At 43.2% G+C, this 18,961-nt stretch overlaps 1 protein-coding gene across 5 annotated transcripts in view; it reads right to left on the bottom strand.

The window, feature by feature from the left end:
- Window positions 1–18,961, bottom strand: part of Col25a1 (collagen type XXV alpha 1 chain) — a 383,772-nt gene that overhangs the window by 140,181 nt on the left and 224,630 nt on the right. For all 5 annotated transcript variants that reach the window (XM_026784141.1, XM_026784143.1, XM_026784144.1 and 2 more), the window contains 2 exons: window positions 6,988–7,014; window positions 6,820–6,846 (listed from right to left, as the gene is read on the bottom strand). In XM_026784141.1, coding sequence (XP_026639942.1) covers window positions 6,820–6,846; window positions 6,988–7,014 — 54 coding nt within the window. The remainder of the gene's footprint in view (window positions 1–6,819; window positions 6,847–6,987; window positions 7,015–18,961) is intronic.

Raw genomic sequence — 18,961 nt, 5'->3', positions numbered from 1 at the left:
ATTTTTGGTTTTTCGAGACAGGGTTTCTCTGTGGATTTGGAGCCTGTCCTGGAACTAGCTCTGTAGACCAGGCTGGTCTCGAACTCACAGCGATCCGCCTGCCTCTGCCTCCCGAGTGCTGGGATTAAAGGCGTGCGCCACCATCGCCCGGCCCTTAAGCCTTTGCTTTCTAGGTCTTGGTTTTTCTCTTGAAGTAGGTATGGTACAAGTATCTAGTCATAGGACTGATAGTTGGTTTTATGACACCTGTGTTTTGATAGAGGAGGTGTTTGTTTACTTAGCACAGCCCAGACCCAGATAAGGACCTCTCTGACTCCGTAGAACTACTTTGATGATGACAACACAGCCATGTTGCTTTGCCCACAGGGCATATGGAATAATAACCAGCCATGACAGGAACTTAAACCGGATTTTTTTCATACATTATTTTATTAATCCATGTCCCTGTCAGAGCAAGAGGGATTGGTTCATTTAGGATTTGATCTGTCAAACTTGGCCCTTGCCTGAGTCTGAGTAGTTTAATTCTACCATCCTCTCCCTCCTGGTTGTCTTCTCTACTGAAACTGCCTAAAGAGTAGAGATGATGGGTACAACATACCCAGTGTGCGAGTTACTTTTTATATTGATGTAACCAAACACCTGAGCAACAAACAGCTTAGGGTAGAAAGGACTCTCAGTCAAGGGGATTCAGCTCATTATGACTGGGAAGGCAAGGAGGCAGGAGTGTGAGGTGGCTGGCCATATTGTGTTCACAGTCAGGAAGCATAGAGAGGTGACTACTGGTGTTTATCTGGCCTCCTCCCCCTACCCTCTCTTCTTCAGTCTGGGCTCTCAGCCCATGGGATAGTGACAGCCACATCTAGGGTGAGACTTCCTTCTATGGAATTCATGGATTCCCATTTTCATGGATTCCCACCATTGTGTCTCCGGAGAAATTTTACCTCCAACCAAGCTGAAAATAAACATCGTACCTAGAAAGACCCTCTGCAATGTTAGAATGAGGCAATCAACAATCATCATTGTGTCGCTGGTGTGCTGCTGGAGAGACACTTAACATAAGACACCTTGTGTCTTATATTGGTTTAATAAAATGCTGATTGGCCAGTAGCCAGGCAGGAAGTATAGGCAGGACAACCAGACTAAGGATGATGAAAAGAAGGGTGGAGTGGGGAGTCTCCAGTTAGATGCAAAGGGAGCAGGAGATGAATGTGCCATGCTAACAAAGGTACTGCCAGGTGACAGAGCATAAATAAGGAGTATGGGTTAACTTAAAATGTAAGAGCTAGTTAGTAATAAGTCTGAGTTAGCCACTGAGCATTTATAATTAATATAAACCTCTGTGTGATAATTTGGGAGGCGGCTGCCAGGTATTTGGGAACTGGTGGGCAGGAGAGAAATGTCTGCTTACATTCTATTATTCCTAGTTCAGTTTCCAAGCCTTTCTATTCCCCCATAGGCCCCTTACAGCAGGTTGCCCAAGACAGCAAAGCCACAGTTCTGTTTCGTGCTACAGAGTCATGAGGATGCATGAAGAACAATTAAGCCATTGCCTGCCGACTGACAGCAAGAGAAAGACCCAACTTGTCCCAGTGGCCTAGAGCCCTAACTTAAGATCATAATGTGTACAAACTGATTGAGGACTGACAGCATCTGCTAGGTCTCTCCTGGTTGGTAAGGAGAAATGTGTGAGCTCCGTGCTTATCAAACAAAATCAGTTGGCATCGATGGCTGTTATAGTATACCTAAAATCGTAAGCTTGGATTTGGCCAATGCCAAAGAGCCTACCTTTAAATCATATACCACCAACAGGATTCAAAAACAGCCTGTTTCCTCCCACTGCAACATTTACAATTGGTGTCCATTTCTATTGCTTCACAAAAAGCAGTCCCTTCTTGACTGTGAATTCAAAACAGCAACCCCAGAAGCTTTATACAGCTGCTATTGTAGTTTCTGTTCACTGGAAAACGGTGTTGGCCTTTTTGCCTTTACTGTTTTAATATGGTTCTGCCCTCAGTGGGTGTTGACACACTGCATTGCCCGGGCTCTCCCTTTGAGAACTCTGGAGCCCGTTCTCATCCCGTCCCTTCAATATGGCTGTTTCTAAGATGACCCCAGAGACGTCTTCCTTTTACTTTTTCACAATCAAATTTTCTTATCCCTTGGCCTCACTCCCTGCCAATTCACAGATTCCACATAACTGAAGCTTAACCCGTACTTAAAGTTACTAAGTACCAAATCAGAAAGCTCAGCCTTTTTTTTTCCAGATCTTATATTCTGTCAGCTCTGAGAGCTGTCAGCTCTAATACCTGTGTTGAAGTTTCTTACCCTGTCTTTTAATTGTACTTCCAGACTGCTTTCAGAACATAAAAACCTGTCCCTAGCAGCACGTGTGTGTGTATGTGCGTGTGTGCGTAACAACAATTAATGAAAAAGAGACCATGAATTTGAAAAACAAAACAATACAGGAGGATTTGGAGGGATGACAGGGAAGGGGAAATAATGTAATTATATTATAATTTCAAAAAATAAAAGACATAATTAAAAAGAAATTAACCTAGTCACATTATATCCATGGTCCTTGCTACTGAACCCAAGCCCACTTACAGCTCAAATCTACCCCTGGTCCTATGTCCTAAGCTTTCTCTCTCATCAGTTTCTTTTTAACGAGTGACATCCTGCTTTTCCCTTCACAAGCCCAGGTTTTCACTTGGCATTTTGCCACTTGCTTATATAATAGTGTCACAACTCCCCCTCACTGCTTCTCCAAGCTTCAGGACAACTATGTGATCCAGTCTGAGCCACGAGACACAAGTAGACGTCTATGAGGTTATGGAAGAGAGTTTGTTTTCCTGATGCAGGCTTTATGCTTTGTGCTAATACAAAAGCAGAGGTGGCAGAGAGACATGAATGAGCGTTCTTATATACCTAAGAGAGAGGAATAAGATCCGCAGAGACTTTCACAGCAACACCGTGGAGTTACGTAATCAACACTGTCAACTGCCTTCTAGATCTCTATGATAAGAATAAGTCACACACTTCAGGTCCCACGGCCGTGTGCTTTGGTGTGGTGCATCCTTTCGTGTCTCCTCCTCCGCTCACCAGTGCAACACCTCACTGTCCGACTTCTGACCTGTGTGCCCCAGGTGGCCCTTTCCCTCCAGATACACCTGCTATCCCAAGCAGAGCGTCTCAACTTCTGCAGACAGACAACATCTCCATCAAGAACAGACAACCTCTTTACTGCCTGCATTCTTATGAGCTTGCCTTGGGTGATGGGCAGAACTTTCCCGTCTGTTTGCTCTCTCAGTTCTCAGTTTCTTTCACTACTGACACCCAACAATCTAGGGATGCCGCACACTAATGAGGAATTGCAGAAACCTTCAGTGACTTTCTGTTGCCATGCAGGCTACGTTCACAAAATGCATCCACAAAATACAGCTTTAAATTAAAATAAACCAGTCTGATACTTTTCAATCTTTAACATGCTCTTAGCAAATGAAATGTCGCTGTTCTTTGAATGAATTCTTTTATTTTCCATGTGTATAATTTTATAGTATTTTCACTCCCTGGAAGGTGTAATATTTTGCTTAATTTTGATTACTTCAAAAAGAGAGGCCAAGCCAGAGCTCAAATGGCCTCAACTGACCTCAACCAAAGTGGCTAGTGTTTGCTTGAGGCAGTTTCTGATGCACCGTAGGCTGGTCTTGAACTTGCTGCCCAGTGACACTGGAAATGGAAGGATTTTCACTTCCCCAGTTTCTCTTTGGGTAACCACGTAAGGGGTAGATATACAACCACAGTGTTCTTAGTTGGACCTCTGAGAGCCTATACTTCTTGGAGGTGGCAAAACCTAGCAAAGATGTATCAAGTCCTTACTATTTTATGACAGACCAAGTCTTCCTTCTGTGCTGTAGGGGGAAAAGGACAAACTTTATAGCCATCAAGCAAGTAAGTAAGAATCAAGCTCTGAATGGGAAGTGAGGGACATTTTCCTTTGACCGTGACGTCTGTGATGCGATCTCAGCCAATAGGAGCTGAGGACAAGACACTCAGAAGAAAGGGTAACTGCAAACGTCATTGAGCGGTGTGTGAGAGCGGTGTAGAGGTCTGGGAACACACAGAAAGTTGTGGCCTGAAGTTGGTGGGCAAAAAAGAACAGGGTGAGACGAGGTGGCAAAGGGCAACCTTAAGGGTCCAAAGGAGCCAACACAGCAGCATGCACTTAACTCCAAGGCCTATGCCAAGACTACCATGACCTGATTTACAAAGGAAAATGATCTCTCTGGCTGTTTGGCAGAAAATGCATCAGGGTCAAGAGTGGAAACAAGATAAATTGGGAGGTTGTGTGAGATAGCAGTAGCTCGAATTTGGCGTGCGGGGTAGGGGTGAGGAGAAAGAAGTAGAAGTAGATTCATGGTCTCCATCGCATTCAGCAGAGTGCTGTGGACACGGCAATGCTTGGTCTATGTGCCTTGATGTGTGCTCAAGACTTCAAGAGCAGTGTTGCCTTCTTAGTTTCTCTATGTTCTTATTCCTCCTGCTTCCATCCACACCTTGTGGCTTACTATACTGCTTTGCTATTTGGAGAAACGGAGCCAGGAGGGATTTCATATTTCAGAAAAACACTGTGGCTACCGTCATGTAAAGCTACCCGATAAAGAATACAAATCACAGTGGAGGGTCAGCGTGGAAATTATGCAAAGAAATAAATCATCTGAAACAAATGGAACAACATAGGAATCTATATCTGTGATAAAACAAAATGGGCAAATACAGACATCTATATTATTTAAACAAAATAAAATTATAGTCATCATGAGTTAGCTACACACTATGTTGGGCTCAAAGTAAATAAGAGATTTTCCAATAAACATCAGCTGGAATACTATGCCTACACAGAAGACACGACAATCAATTTTCATTACAATTGAAGACTTCTCCAGTTTTGACTTACTATTCTATGAGTTTAGGGGTTCTTCCTTTACTCCTTTTTATATGATATATTTCCTAATTAGTAAGCTCATCAGATATGACTACAATGGGCTGTGTACACAATTCTAGAACTCTTTAAATGACCTGTTTGATCTTCAGGTAGCACTCTTAAGAGATGATGAGCTAAGCTTGGGTTCCCATTGTCTTTGCATGAGCCACTTAGCACGCTGCGAGAAAACAAGACCCGTTCTTGCCATTTTCCACCCAAAACGCTAAATGGCGCCTGAATTGTGTGAAACTTGGCTCCAGCCGGTGTGAAAACTGGCTGAAGTCTGTACGAAAGGCTGTCTGGGTTTGTCAAAGTAGTTCGTGAACTTTGGCCAAACTTTCTCGGCTCCTAGTCCAAGACTCTGTTTGTAATGCAACACGAAACCACGTGGATTTCAGGTGGTGTCAGGTTTCACCTTGGAAATTTGGCCTCGCTTTCTAATCAATCATCACTTTTAGTACCGATGAAAGCCAACACACCTTTCTGGGAAAGAAGACGGAGCCCTGACTGATGACAGCTAGGCTGTGAACTGCCCCAGCACTTCCCCTGCCAAAGGAACAGTTCTCATAATGGGGACTTTCCCTCAGACCTGCAGAGGCCAAGCGGAGGAATTCTGATAGTGGGTGTAGAAAGACGTGACACTCAATGCAGGGAGACCAGCCGCGTGAAATATCACCACCCACAGATCAAGGGGCTCTCATCTCATCATTAAAGGCTACGGGTTCCATTTCATTCCCACCCATGACAGTAGATACCGTGACGCTCAGTGATGGACCACTGATGAGGTTTTAGCTTGGAGGCAGATATCAACAGGATAACTGTCATGAAAGACCGGCCTGCTGGGAGGCGTCACTGTTTCAGCTCGAAGCAGCTGAAGAATAGGAAGGAAAGCAAATCCAAGCACCTTTACCCAGCTTTACAGAGCATGTGGTAAAATGAAGGCACAAACCTTTCCCATCTGCATCAACTGTGTATTTTGAAAATAATATGCTCTGCAGTATTTAGAAATTCAATAATTAACCAAACGCAGTATATTTTACAGAGACACCTCCATAGTTTCTGTTTTCAACCTGAATATTTTAAATGTATGTTTCCACTGTAAAAAAAAAAATTCTCTCTTCAACCCAATACTCGCTTTTGTGTGTAGTGACATGAGAAAATTGAGAGGTATGTCTGAACAGAGCCACTACATCATTGGAACAGTATGTCTGAACATTCGAGTAACGAGGCACAGATGTGAACCCAAGGACTTGGCACTACCAAGGCAACAACAAAGCATTTGCCATTGGTTATGATGGTCGAAGGGGCCACATTTGAGTGGAGAAGAAACGGCCCTCCGCCCACAGTGCTAAATTGTGTTACACCTTTTATCTGCCTTACAAATCTGGAAAAAACAAGGAATCCAGACAAGCACTATTCAAACTTACAAGGGAGAATAAATACGTAAGATGCAATAATATTTTTTTTTATCTATGCTAGAACGCAGTTATGCAATAGCACGAGAAGTTTCATCAGAGGGAAATGCCAAATTCAAGAGAACACCACATGGCCTTTATGCTGCAAACCAATGTGTGCACATCTGAAGACCCCAACAGTCACAGGAAAGGTGGCTGTTGATGGCTCCAGGAGGCTCATTAACTGTAGAATGTTGTATTTGGAATCAAGCTATGATAATGCGCAAGACCCACATATTCATTAGTAAGATACTTCTTGTTTATGGGTGGTTTGTCGAGTTTTTCAGCTGTTACTAAATCATGCACTACACAAAGGGGAAGGATAGTTAGGATGCTGTGAGCTGGAAAATCATTCCCACCCCGGACAACAAGTGCATCACTTACCCGAGGCCCCTGATCGCCTTGTTCTCCCTGCAGAACAACAAAACGAGATGACAGTTTTATCTACAATCCATACATGATGCTTAATAATAAAAAAAGGTCTAGACACACACCATAGATCACGCCAATATCAATTTCCAGTAAATTAATTTCATTAATACATTTTCTCACCTTATCGCCTTTTGGACCAGGGGGGCCCTGGGGAGAAAAAAGAAAAAAGAAAATATTAGCTTTAAAAGAACTTGAGTAAATTTACCTGGCCAATTGAAAGATTTATGTGAAACGCAGAGAGCCGTAGTTGTCAAGAGGTTTCTCAAATTTGGTTTCTAAATTATAATTGTAATATAATTAGAAAAAGAAAACAGTAGGTGTGTATGCATGTAATACATACACATTATATGGATCAAGTGTGCCAAAGAAGCTGTGACATGCTCAGTATACCCGAGCTACACTGGCAAGGCAGGAACGCCTGCTCTGACCTGCTTTGGCCAACAGCCTACACCAATAGCCTCTCTTGGTTCTGCTAGTAGAATCCAGCTGCCTTCATTCTGTACCTAAAGGAAACCATACAGCATGTGCCTGGACTGTTTTGTTCAAAACCTGTGAAGGTCATCTATAATTGTGTGTGTAGCCGTAGACTTGTTCTTACTGCTTTATAAAATTCTATATATGACTTATTTGTCCATCCTGCTGTGGACAGTAATTTGATTCTAGGAGTTGCTAGAGTCTTGGCTGTTGTAAATTGCTGCTAGGGATACCCTAATGTCAGGGTTTCGGTGAGACACCAGTGTGCAGTTCTGTTGAGTGTGTATCTAAGGAAGGTTAAAGAGTTTGTTCACTTTTACTTCCGGAGACACTCCCTAGTGGTTTCCTATGTTCCAGATCATCTCCAATGCTTGAAACTTTCTCCTTTTCATCTTACTTGTTCTTGTAGGGTATAATAATTTAATTTTATTTTATAGTTCCCTAGTGATAAACTGAGCACTTTTTTAATATACCTATTCAATATTTTACATTCTTCTCATAAAAAATTATCAGCTTTTGCCTTTGTTTCACTAAATTATTCTACCGATCTGTTAGAATGTATTATATATTATATGCCACATATATACATATATAAAGATTTAGAAATCTTTACATATTCTGAATTTTTTGCTATCTGTGTTTACTAGAAATATATATTTGCATGCTATGTTCTGATTTTATGTTCTATTGAGATGTTCTTTGTTTAGAAGGTGGTAGTGCTGGTACTTGAACTCAGGGCCTTGGGAATCTATGCAAATGCTCCATTACTGAGCTACATCTCAAGTCCCTATTGGGGTATCTTCAATGAACAGATACTGCTAATTTTAATAAAAGTCAATATACCATTTTTTCCCTTTATTGTGACACATGCAGTCAACTAAAGAAATCTGTAGCAATTGCACAGCCTGAGGAAGTCCGTCTGTTTATTCTACAAGCGAAAAGGTTTATTATTGCATCTTTCATATTTGAGTGTGACTTCACTGAGAACTGGTTTTACGGGAGGTGAAGTCAGGATGGTTTTCGTCCCCAGGTGGTTATCAAGTTAACTGAACACTGTTAACAGCAAATGGCATCTTTTCCCTGTTGTGGTACCGTGTTACCTTTCTCATAAATCAGGTGACCACATGTGTACATAATGTTTTCTCGGAGGAATTTCTTCTTGAATTCTAGAAGAATAGCCTGCCTATTCTTCTAGTAAGAAATACTCTTTCTAGAGGCATCAATTATGCTGTCTATTCTAATTCTTGATAATGAAGTCATGTTTTGTGGTTTAACACAGCCCAAGGAATTAGAATGTCTGTCTCATAATTATCTCCACTAACTCCATTTATAGTGGGGCCAGAACATGAACAAGCCTGGACAGGAAATAGGCTAGGGGTCTATCTATAGTGATATTTCATTTGTATTTTAACAAATAAGGCTTGCCTGAAGATCAGAGTGTAAAACAGCCCCACTGATCAGCCTTACAGACCAGGCTAGTAGTGACACACACCATTAATCCCAGTAACCACACTAATTGCCATAGAAACCAGGCGATAGTGGTGCAGGCCTTTAATCCCAGCATGAGAGAAGAATATAAGATTGGAGGAGACGGCTCCCAGACACAGTCTCATTCTGAGATTCCTGGAGGCAGGATCGCCATTTTCAGACTGAGGTAGAGGAAAGAGCCAGTGGTTGGCTGCTTTGCTTTTTTGGTCTTCAGGTTGAACCCCAATCTCTCTCTCTGAGTTTTTGTTAATCATGCTACATCTATCAGAAGGGGCTCTATCATTACTGGCAGGAACACAGGACTCCTGCTCCAATAAAAATGTCACCTTCTAATAAGTGTCAGCCACAGAGGGACAACACTGAAGCCCTGCTTGCTTTCTTCACTGTTATCTTTGTGTTCCGCTTTGCATTCCCGCATCACAAAGAGACCCGTCTGCTTATTCTAAAGCAACAGCTTTATCATTGTCTGTTTCATATTTGCATTCCAATTCACTGGAACTGATTTTCTATACCATGTGGCTATCTGGGTTGTGTAGGTAACACGCCTTTCTGGTGAGATCTGTGAAGTTATCCTTGAAAGCGACAGCAACAGAATCGTGGCTCGTATTTTGCATATTTTCTCATCCACAAGGAACTGTGAGTTGTTGTTACATTTAATCTCCCCCCCCCCCCAATGCAATGAAGAATTATGATAATCCTTTTAGAGAGGCCAAAAATGCAACTCAGATCTTTCCTATGTGGGGCCTCTTCGAAATGAGCTGTCCAGGATTTTAATTCATTCTGCATGACTTTAAATACCAAGACCATGGAACAGAGACATGGAACTTGATTCTCAGAATTGCCCATTTGTCTGGTGCCTGCTCTCAGCATGCGATTTCTGAAATGGCCCCCACTGCACATCCCACGGCCACAAACACCAGCCCTAAGGTTGTAGGTTCTAAATGAGGAAAAAAGATGATAAAAGGCAGAGAAAGTTGCAGGAGCGAGGGCTCAGATAATGCAATTTACCTTCATAAAATCCATTTCTCTTTATCCTCCAGATAACTTTTTCAATGATTATGGGGAAGCTAGGAGAATTATATTTTAGCATTTTAACGTACCTATTGATATTTTCAGTAAATAAAGCAGTGAGGAAATGAGAAACACCAAAGCTAAGGATATTTATATATATTTAAAAAACACAGATACTAATCTTGTAAAGGTTGAGTATTTGTTTTGTAGAGCAAAGGGAAAGAGGAACCAGGCGAACTCACTACCAAAGTTGAAGTGAGGCAGTGGTGAATCCAGCTTTTATTAAAGTAGCATTTTAACAAGCTATATTTTGAACATGCATCTGTTGAAAGTCTATTTAAAGTTTATAACTGTTCTAAGACATGGTTAAAGGATATGGTAGAAGAGGCCAATCTAGGAAAATGTGGTGTCTACCTCCAACAAAGCTAAATAGTATCTTTCTTTTTCTTTCTTCCTCTCTCTGTCTCTTTCTTTCCTTCCTTCCTTCCTTCCTTCCTTCCTTCCTTCCTTCCTTCCTTTGTTCCTTTCTTCCTATTCCTTTCTCTCTTTTCAGTGCTGAGGACTGAACCCAGGGCCTCGTGATTGCTAGAAAAATGCTTGACCACTGACCTGACCAAAATCCCCGTTCCCTAAGTAGTGTATTTCTGACTTCATTAAGGTTAAGTAACAATGACTTCTAGAAACCCAGAGACCTTCAAGTAGCTCTTACTGTGGACCCTTACCCAGCCTCTCCCTTCGCCTCTCAAAGGTTCCCCTCTTCACAGTTTTGTCTGACTCCCTAGTGAGATCTCAGAGGCTGGCCCCTCTAAAGGCACGCAATTTGGTTATGTGTGGCATAACTGATGTCGAAGCTTGTTTAAAATGCCCCCACAATGAATGGGGAGCAAAAATGAATCTTCTAGAAGACCAATGATCATTGTCAAATCCACATGTATTAACTAGAGCCAGAGTGCCCCGTGTAGGATGCCCAATCCATGGCTCCATCAAAAACCTGAGAAGCAAATTCTGCGGTTCCCCTGCCATGTTTCTGAGCAGAGAGCATGGTGCCCTGCACCTGCCAAGCTCAAGACAGCAACAAAATCAAGGTCACCCTCTACACACAGCTGTGGTGGCTAGTCAGGACACGCCCCCTCCTGTGCTCAGGGGTGACAGAGGATGCTTTCTTCTACTAGGACTGAAATCCTGTTCTTTCTGAGTTGGGCCTCTTCACCGAGAAGATAGGCTCAATCTGATGAACCAGGAGGGCTATGACAGAGAGCCATGTTTATAACTTCAGGAGCCAGGCTGCTTTTCCAAGTCAAAATACCACAGCACAAGGAGTTTCTCTGATATCTAACCTTTACAGTTCATTTTGGGTCTGATCTCTAAAACTGGTTTTTAAAACCCTTATTAGCGCTAACTAAAAGACAAGCAGCAATACAAGTTAATGGCTCTAATCATTTCATTTACGAAGATTTGTTAAAAGAATTTTTATTTTACGTGTATGAGTGTTTTCCTGCATGTATGTATACATGCCATGTGTGCTTGGTGTCCACATTATGGACAGTTGTGATCAGCCATGTGGGTGCTGGAAACTGAGCCTGGATCCTTTGCAAGAGCAGCCAATGAGCTTAACCACTGAGCTATATCTCTTTAGCCCTAACCTGAGAGTCTTTGTAAATAGCATTTTGCTGTTGCAATTATACTACCCTTAACAAAATAGAGTACACTATCATTGACTATAAGGTAACTAATCAAAAGTCACATTTGGGGCTAAAACAAAGCTAAGGTCAGTGTAAAAGAAACGTGTGGACTGGCTGTGGGTCACAGCTTTGGGTAAGGCTTTTGGGGACAGGTCTGTAACCTGTCTGGAATGTTGCATACGTCCCACTCATAAATAGAACTATCATTTCTAAATAGCTTTGCATAATCAGGCTCAGTGACAGAAATACTGAAAGATGCTAATAAAGATTATGTCTGTCATTACAGGTGGGAACACTCTTCAGTACGTTGGTTCTCGGCCTTCCTACTGCTGCGACCCTTTAATACTGGTCCTCATGCTGTGTGACCCCAACCATAAAATTATTTCATTGTTACATGATAGCTGTAATTTTGCTATGCATAGGAATGTAAATAGCTGGTATGCGGGATATCTGACATGTGACCCCCACAGGCATTGCGACCCACAGATTGAGAACCACTGCTTTAACGCATTGTTAGAATGTAGCTGACTTATTACCAAAGACAGGATCAGTTGATAGAAGTCAATGACACGCATAGCAAACTAGTCCCTGCTCAAAAAGCATTAAAATCATAATCTATAGTCATCACCTTTCTGTTTGTGTCAGCTCGATTTTGTGACTCCCAAGTCTGTTTCTACCCAAATAACTGGGGTTTTAGTATATCTTATTGCCTATTTCCATAAACACCAAACTAAAAGCAAAGAGAGGCCTGGTAGAAGAGCTTCAGACAATATCTGATGACATTTCCATTTGCTTTAAAGTGAGTGAGACGAGGCTGAGAGAGAGGAGTGTGTCATGGGGCCGAGTGTCCCAACAGGAGCCCTTTATTAGTTTGAACTGTAAACTTCGCTTACTTTAAAACAGGAACAGTTTAATAACCATGGAAACAGAATTAAACTCTGTTGGAAGGGAAAGGAGCATGTCCCAGGACTCCCAGGCAGGCAGTCACCACAGAAGAGGGGCCTGGTGACCTCTGCCCCTTAACATCATAGATAAGTTGATTTTTCAGTCTTGCAAGATAACATGACTCTTTCTAATTAATCTTTTCATTACTGTAGAACTATGAGAGCAAACAGGCTCCATTCTCTAAGTGTTTGTTGCTGTCAGCTGGTCAGTGCTCTCTGCCTTTGTAGGGGGGCAGGTTAGTATGACTGAAGTCAGTGAGATGAACCTATGAACCTAGTGTCGTACAGGATGATGGGAAGAGAGAAAGCAGAAGAGGTGGGGTCGAAAGGGAGCGCTGTGATTGGCTCTCTGAGGCTGGCCAGAGTTAAAGGGGGAGGCAGGGCGTGCGAAGGCAAGAGAGGAGGACAGAACGTGTGGAAGGCTGAGAGAACACCACGCTATCCCAGAAAGATGGCCCTCGCTCGAGAAGAACAGATGTGGACCTGGGAGTAGAAACAGGAATAGCAGGAAAGAGGGCTTGCAGAAGGCTGGTTGGCCACATTCTGGTGTCTGGGCCAGAGCCTGTCAGCAGCTTCAGGGAGGTACAGTGGGGTGTGTCTGCTCTGAGGGACTCCAGTGGAGAGTTGTTCTCTTGGTCCCAGTGAGTGGTAAGGAAGTTATGAGACAAGGGGAGGCAGCGAGGCTCCATGGAAAATGGTAGACTTGGGGGACATTTCTGAAATTGGATGGACAAGAATGGATGATTGCCTGGACCTGAGGGGCCTCTATGGACTCTTCATATGCTTAAAGAAGTCTGACATTATTGGAAAAGTTAAAAGTTAAGTGAATTTGTAGAAAAATATTGGCCTAAGTTAGTTCAGCTCAGGTGAAGAGCTGTTCCAAGGTCAAGTGAATCCTATGTAGTTTAAATCTGGACTTGGGGTTGCACTTTAGATCTAGAGGATTGATTGGCCTGATTGGAAATGGCAGTGTGGAAGGGGCACAGAGAACGAAGAAAAGAGAGGGAAGAAGAGGAAAGGGGAGGAGGGAGGAGATGAGGGGAGAGGAAGAGAGGGGAGGAGGAAAGGGAGGAGGGAGGAGATGAGGGGAGAGGAAGAGAGGGGAGAGGGAGGGAAGGGAGGAGGGAGGAGATGAGGGGAGAGGAAGAGAGGGGAGGAGGAAAGGGAGGAGGGAGGAGATGAGGGGAGAGGAAGAGAGGGGAGAGGAAGAGAGGGGAGAGGGAGGGAAAGGAAGAGAGGAGATGGGAGGGGAAGAAAAAGATATGAGGAGAAGAGAGGAAAGAAAGGCACAGACATGAATTGATAGTAGTGGTCGTGGCATGACAATCTCCGTATAGTGCCCGGTCTGTGATCTTCAGCACATGGTGGTCACACTATGCCATGATCAAAATATTACCCATCTTGTACGTTAATATCTGGATATAGTATGTCTTTGCTACATTTCTCTTCCTCTACTTCTTAATTTGCAAACTGCATTAGGTTCCTGTATTTTAATACCTATCTTTGATGGGGAAGATGCCAGGGGTTCCCTTATGGGACAGCACAGCCCCAGTGAACCAGATGGCTGATCTAAGTCTCTCTGTGGGCTCAAGAGTTCTTGCAACAATGCTTTATTGATGCTTACAGTTTCCCAGTGGAGAAAGAGACAGGAGTGTAGTATTGAGATGGTGCCTCAACTGTACTGACTGGAGACTTCTGTCTCCACACACACATAGTGGACTCTCAGAAAGTGAGATACATACCTAAACACTTGCAAGGTATTTTTTGTTATTTGTTTTTGTTGTTGTTTTTCAAGACAGAGTTTCTCTGAAGTTTTGGATCCTGCCTTGGAAAGTAGCTCTTGTAGGCCAGGCTGACCTCCAATTCACAGAGATCCACCTGCCTCTGCCTCCTGAGTGCTGGGATTAAAGGCGTGCACCACCACTGCCTGGCTACACTTGCAGTTTTTAGCACATTTCTGAAACTACAGAAAAGGACGCTGCAAATAACATTGACAATTGAAAACCTGAGGTCTTAGTGCTTTCTTTGAGAACTGGGAACCCTAGCTAAGCAGATGTAGTTATTTCTATATATCAGCTTCTGAGTAACATGTTTAATGGACTTAGCACCAATTTCCCCATAAATAAAATGAGAACCTGTTTTCTTTTGTATATGAAAACCTTGAATTCATGTATAAAATTTTATTTTGTTAGGATATGTATGTATATGTATATAATTTGGGGGATGTCTCTAAAACTAAACTTGCGGCCCCATTCCTTTAATAACTAAAGCTGGACTCCAGGCCCCAGAGCTGCTCAGTCAACCTGAGCACAGAGTAGGTGATCAATTAATTCTTGCCAAGCTGAAATGGTGTACGTGTGAGACAAAAACACAATAAAATTCTTGGAGTTCAATGCAGCGGCATGGAAGGATGGAGATGGGAGAAGCCAGCTCCATGGCAGGAGAGCTGTGGTTATGGCATCACCCAGCCCCACACAGCCTGGGATGGGAATTATGGCAATAAGTGGATTTGCAGCTTTCAACTTCACACCTTTCGTTTTGCATCGAAGATGAAAGCCAAGCAGAAGGGGGTGGACAGAACCCAAAATGTAAAATATCCAAACCAGCCCTACTTGGTTGAAAACTAATTGTTACAGTTATTATTTCCTGGGCATTTTTCTGTGGTGAGACTGTAAGTACAAGGTCTTTTATGATGTCTGTTTGGGCCCCAAACAACAGACCGTGCGTGCCCGCGATCGTTCCTAAATCACAAGCAGCTGCCGTAAGGAAGCAATTAATGGGCTCTAACACTCGAGGAAAATTCGGAAAAAAAAAAAATGAAACATTACAAGAGTAAGACTGGTGTAGCTCCATGGCCTCAAGGGCTTGTGTGACAGCGGGACTCAGGGCCATTTTCTCTGGCTTGCTTTTCTCAATCAGGACATGGACATGACCGTTCTTGTCAATCAATCCCAAGATCCCCCTTCTGCCAGCATTGGTCTGTGCCTCTCAATGCTCTAAGACTGTGCAAATGCCCCTGACTTTGAAGGTGACTCCCTGACCCCTGCACCTTCTTTTCAAAAGGTTAAATAAAATGAACTCCATGGTGAAAGATTTGGAATTCCAAATACTGATTCTGTGGGAAGTAGAGGCTTGCTCCAGCTACTACAGAGTCCCCACTATTTTCCATCTAGAATAAGCTCTCCTGCGATGCTCTCATTGTGTTCAGCAGGATGCAAGTGGATTCAGAATACAAATTCAAATGGATTCAGATACAGCTATCTCTTCTAGTTTTTCGTTAGCATACAAAACAATGGGTTTCGTTATATAGCATTTCACGTACGTACCTATGTATCATTGTACCTTATTCGTTTTCCTACCCCATTATTCTTCCCAGACACACATCTCTGTTGGTCTGCTGCCACCCTCTCTCTCTTCATCCCTGTTTCTATCTGTGTGTGCATGTGTGTGTGTGTGTGTGTGTGTGGTTAATTCTGGATTCTGTAGAGTACATTTTCCTCTAAGCCCTGGGTTTAATTTATAACCACCTATTTCAACATGTTTTCTACTATTCTGTCCAAATATCATCTTTGCTCAAGTGATTTAAGCCTTGTTTGTATGTCATCTGACTTCTTTTGCTTCATTTGTCAAATCGCATGAAGCAACAGAGGTTTTATGTGATGCAACCAAGCACAGCGCAAGGGTGAGGACCAAGTAGATAAAAGAATGAGAAACAACTCCCCCAAATTAAAAACGATTTAAAAAGTTAAAAAACCCACACCGGTCAGGTGGGGCTCGGAGCCTGACTCTCAAGTCTTGGCTATGATTCTTGATTGACTTCCAATGTAAGTAGGAGCTCCCTCACATTGGCTGATGGCCAACAGGACCACGGAGCTTTTTGTGTGAGCGCTGACTCCCAGAGCTTCGTAGTTAGACTCTTCGTTCTCATCATGCTTCTCTCCAGGGACTGGATGGAAACCATCACACCTACCGACACGCTCACCTCCGCCCTGGCCCAGTTCTAGCCATCCCTTTCCTCACTTGTCACTTCCAACCATGTGACTACCCCATCCCCTGGGTTCTCCTCCACCATCTTCAGGAGCACAAACGTTCCCTTTTTGGAAGCCAGGAGGAGGATACATGGCCTCTGCCCACTATCAGCTCCTGCTCATGTCCTATCTCCTTCCTTCCTGTGTCCATCAGCTTCCCTAAAGAACAGATTAGCCACACAAAGACGGGAAATTAGATTTAAGGAAAAAGGAAAGGTAGCAAGAAGTCATGTTTTTACATCTGGGCTCCAGAAAAAACAAAGGAACACGAGTAAGAGACCATGTTGTTCCTTGTGGGGAGGGCAATTCTTTCCATTGAGAAGAAACCTGAGCCATGGAAAGGAAGCCCCTGAGCCCTGGGAGGGGGATATCCTGGGCTAAACTAATCTAAATAAGCTGAAGCCCCGGGGAGGAAGGGTTGACAAGACCCATCAGTGTTCACATCACCAAAATTTGTACTTAAAACTTGCCTTCTCGCCGTGCTCCTGCCACTGGCTATCAGATACCCTCTCAAGGCTTCAACCATTACCTGCCTTCCGTCCTCAGCCTCCCTCCAAGCTGCAGCCCTGCATCTTCAACTGCTCACCAGATGTCTGAGCCAAAACAGACCATCGCCGGCTCAGATTCCACTTTCCCAAAACGAGTCTCTCCGTGTCGGCTGCTGTGAGACCACTGTGATTCCTGGCTTTCCTATTTTTGTTAAGCATAGTACTCAGCTACAAGCCTAAAATTCTGTGTTTGTGTCTGGCTCAGTGAACTAAACCCAAAGTCCAGTCCTACAGATTTCACTTATACCGCTTCTCTTGAGTTTGACCCGTCTTTCTGTGTTAGTTGCTAGTATCCTGTTCCTGGATAACCAGAACATAAGCTTCCCTGACCTTGACCCACATACTGTGGTCAAATCAGTACTTCTACCTGGGTATACTGTTCACAATGATAGTCTCAGCAATTTGGGGGTATGAGACGGAAGGATGAGTTGAGCCAGGAGTTTGGGGTCAGTCTCGGCAACATAGTGAGATAATACATTCTTCTGCTCATATCATCCTCAGCTCAAAAAATTTCAGGGGCCTGTTTCCCAGCCTATAATGGCAAACTCTAGGAAACAACCCTTAGAAGTTATAAAAAAACATCAGGCAAAGTCTCCTGCACACCACATCAATTCCTCTGGGCCACCAACCGGCCAACCATCGTGCAAACTAGGGAAGATGCCATCATTTAAAATAGACTTTTATAAAAATTGAACCAACTCTGCTACAGAAGGTAGGACAAACATTTAACTTCTCAGGTAGTAAATGGACCAATTCAGAATGTGGGATGTTCTAGAGCAGCACAAACACTATAGAGCAAAGTGATGTTGCCGGGCAAAGAGAAGGACAGAGGAGACCACTAAAGGGTAAGAGACACTAAACCCTGAAAACCAACAATAGCTGTGTCCCAAGTGCAGACAGTTTTATAATGACTGAGGAGATCTAGATTTGCCCTGGGCATTGATTTTATTAGAAATGTCCCGGAGAGGAGAGGGAAGTATACCTGAAGTACAACGGCTAAGTTTTACTTAGCAAGGGAGTGGAGCCCTGCATTCACTGTTAACCAAAGGGAGACTTTAAGAGATCTGAAACTGTTTAAGGCATGCTATGTCCCTGGACAATATTTTGAACATCTGTGTACATAATAGTTGGTTCTATAGAGAGACCTCTATGTGATAACCATACCCAACAATAATGAATGTTCACAAACTTCGTGACTTTAATTTATCCACGGTATCTACACACCTCGAGTCTATTATTTTCTTCTGCCGTCCAGCAGGTAAAGTGCCACCTGCAAGGACAATGTGTAGCCGTCTGGGGACATCAAGTCTTTCTGGCTGTGCTTTTGTGAGTGCTTATGGGAGAAGGAATTTACAAAGGCCTTTAATCCTAGCACCTGGGTGCGCCGTCGACTGTTTTGAGGACGTCGTTAAGTTCTGTATTGCATCAAATCATTCTCCCTTTATACTGAGAAGCTGAGGCATAAAGTTAGATAAATTGCTTCAAGTCACACCTCTCTTAAGTGGCAGAGAAGAATGTCAACTCAGGTGTTGGCCACCAGGGCCCAGAGCTCTTTCCCTCAACTCTGTCCAATGAGTTGCATATGCTGTTTGAAAAGGCTGCCATCTTCAGTAGATTTGTCAGGTGCATAAAATTATCATTAGGTGTGAATTAGCAAATAGGCCTCTATTTAAGCAGAGTTTACGGGGGGGGGGGTGCTTGGAGTAGAGGTCGGTGACAGAGCACTGATTAGCACGTGCAACACTTTGGGTTCAGTCCTCAGTACTAGAGAAAAACTGTATTATGTATTTTCTATCAACACTCTGTGAAGAGATTGGGATAGAAGAACAAGATGCCCAGAGAACGGTGATAGCTGCCACAGCATAAAGCAATGCATAATCAGCGTGATTATTCCTGGAACACTACGGGTTTTCCACATT

Source organism: Microtus ochrogaster, chromosome 21 (genome assembly GCF_000317375.1).
Source record: "Microtus ochrogaster isolate Prairie Vole_2 chromosome 21, MicOch1.0, whole genome shotgun sequence".
NCBI classification, from domain to species: Eukaryota; Metazoa; Chordata; class Mammalia; order Rodentia; family Cricetidae; genus Microtus; species Microtus ochrogaster.
This window is presented reverse-complemented; position numbering and strand designations above follow the sequence as displayed.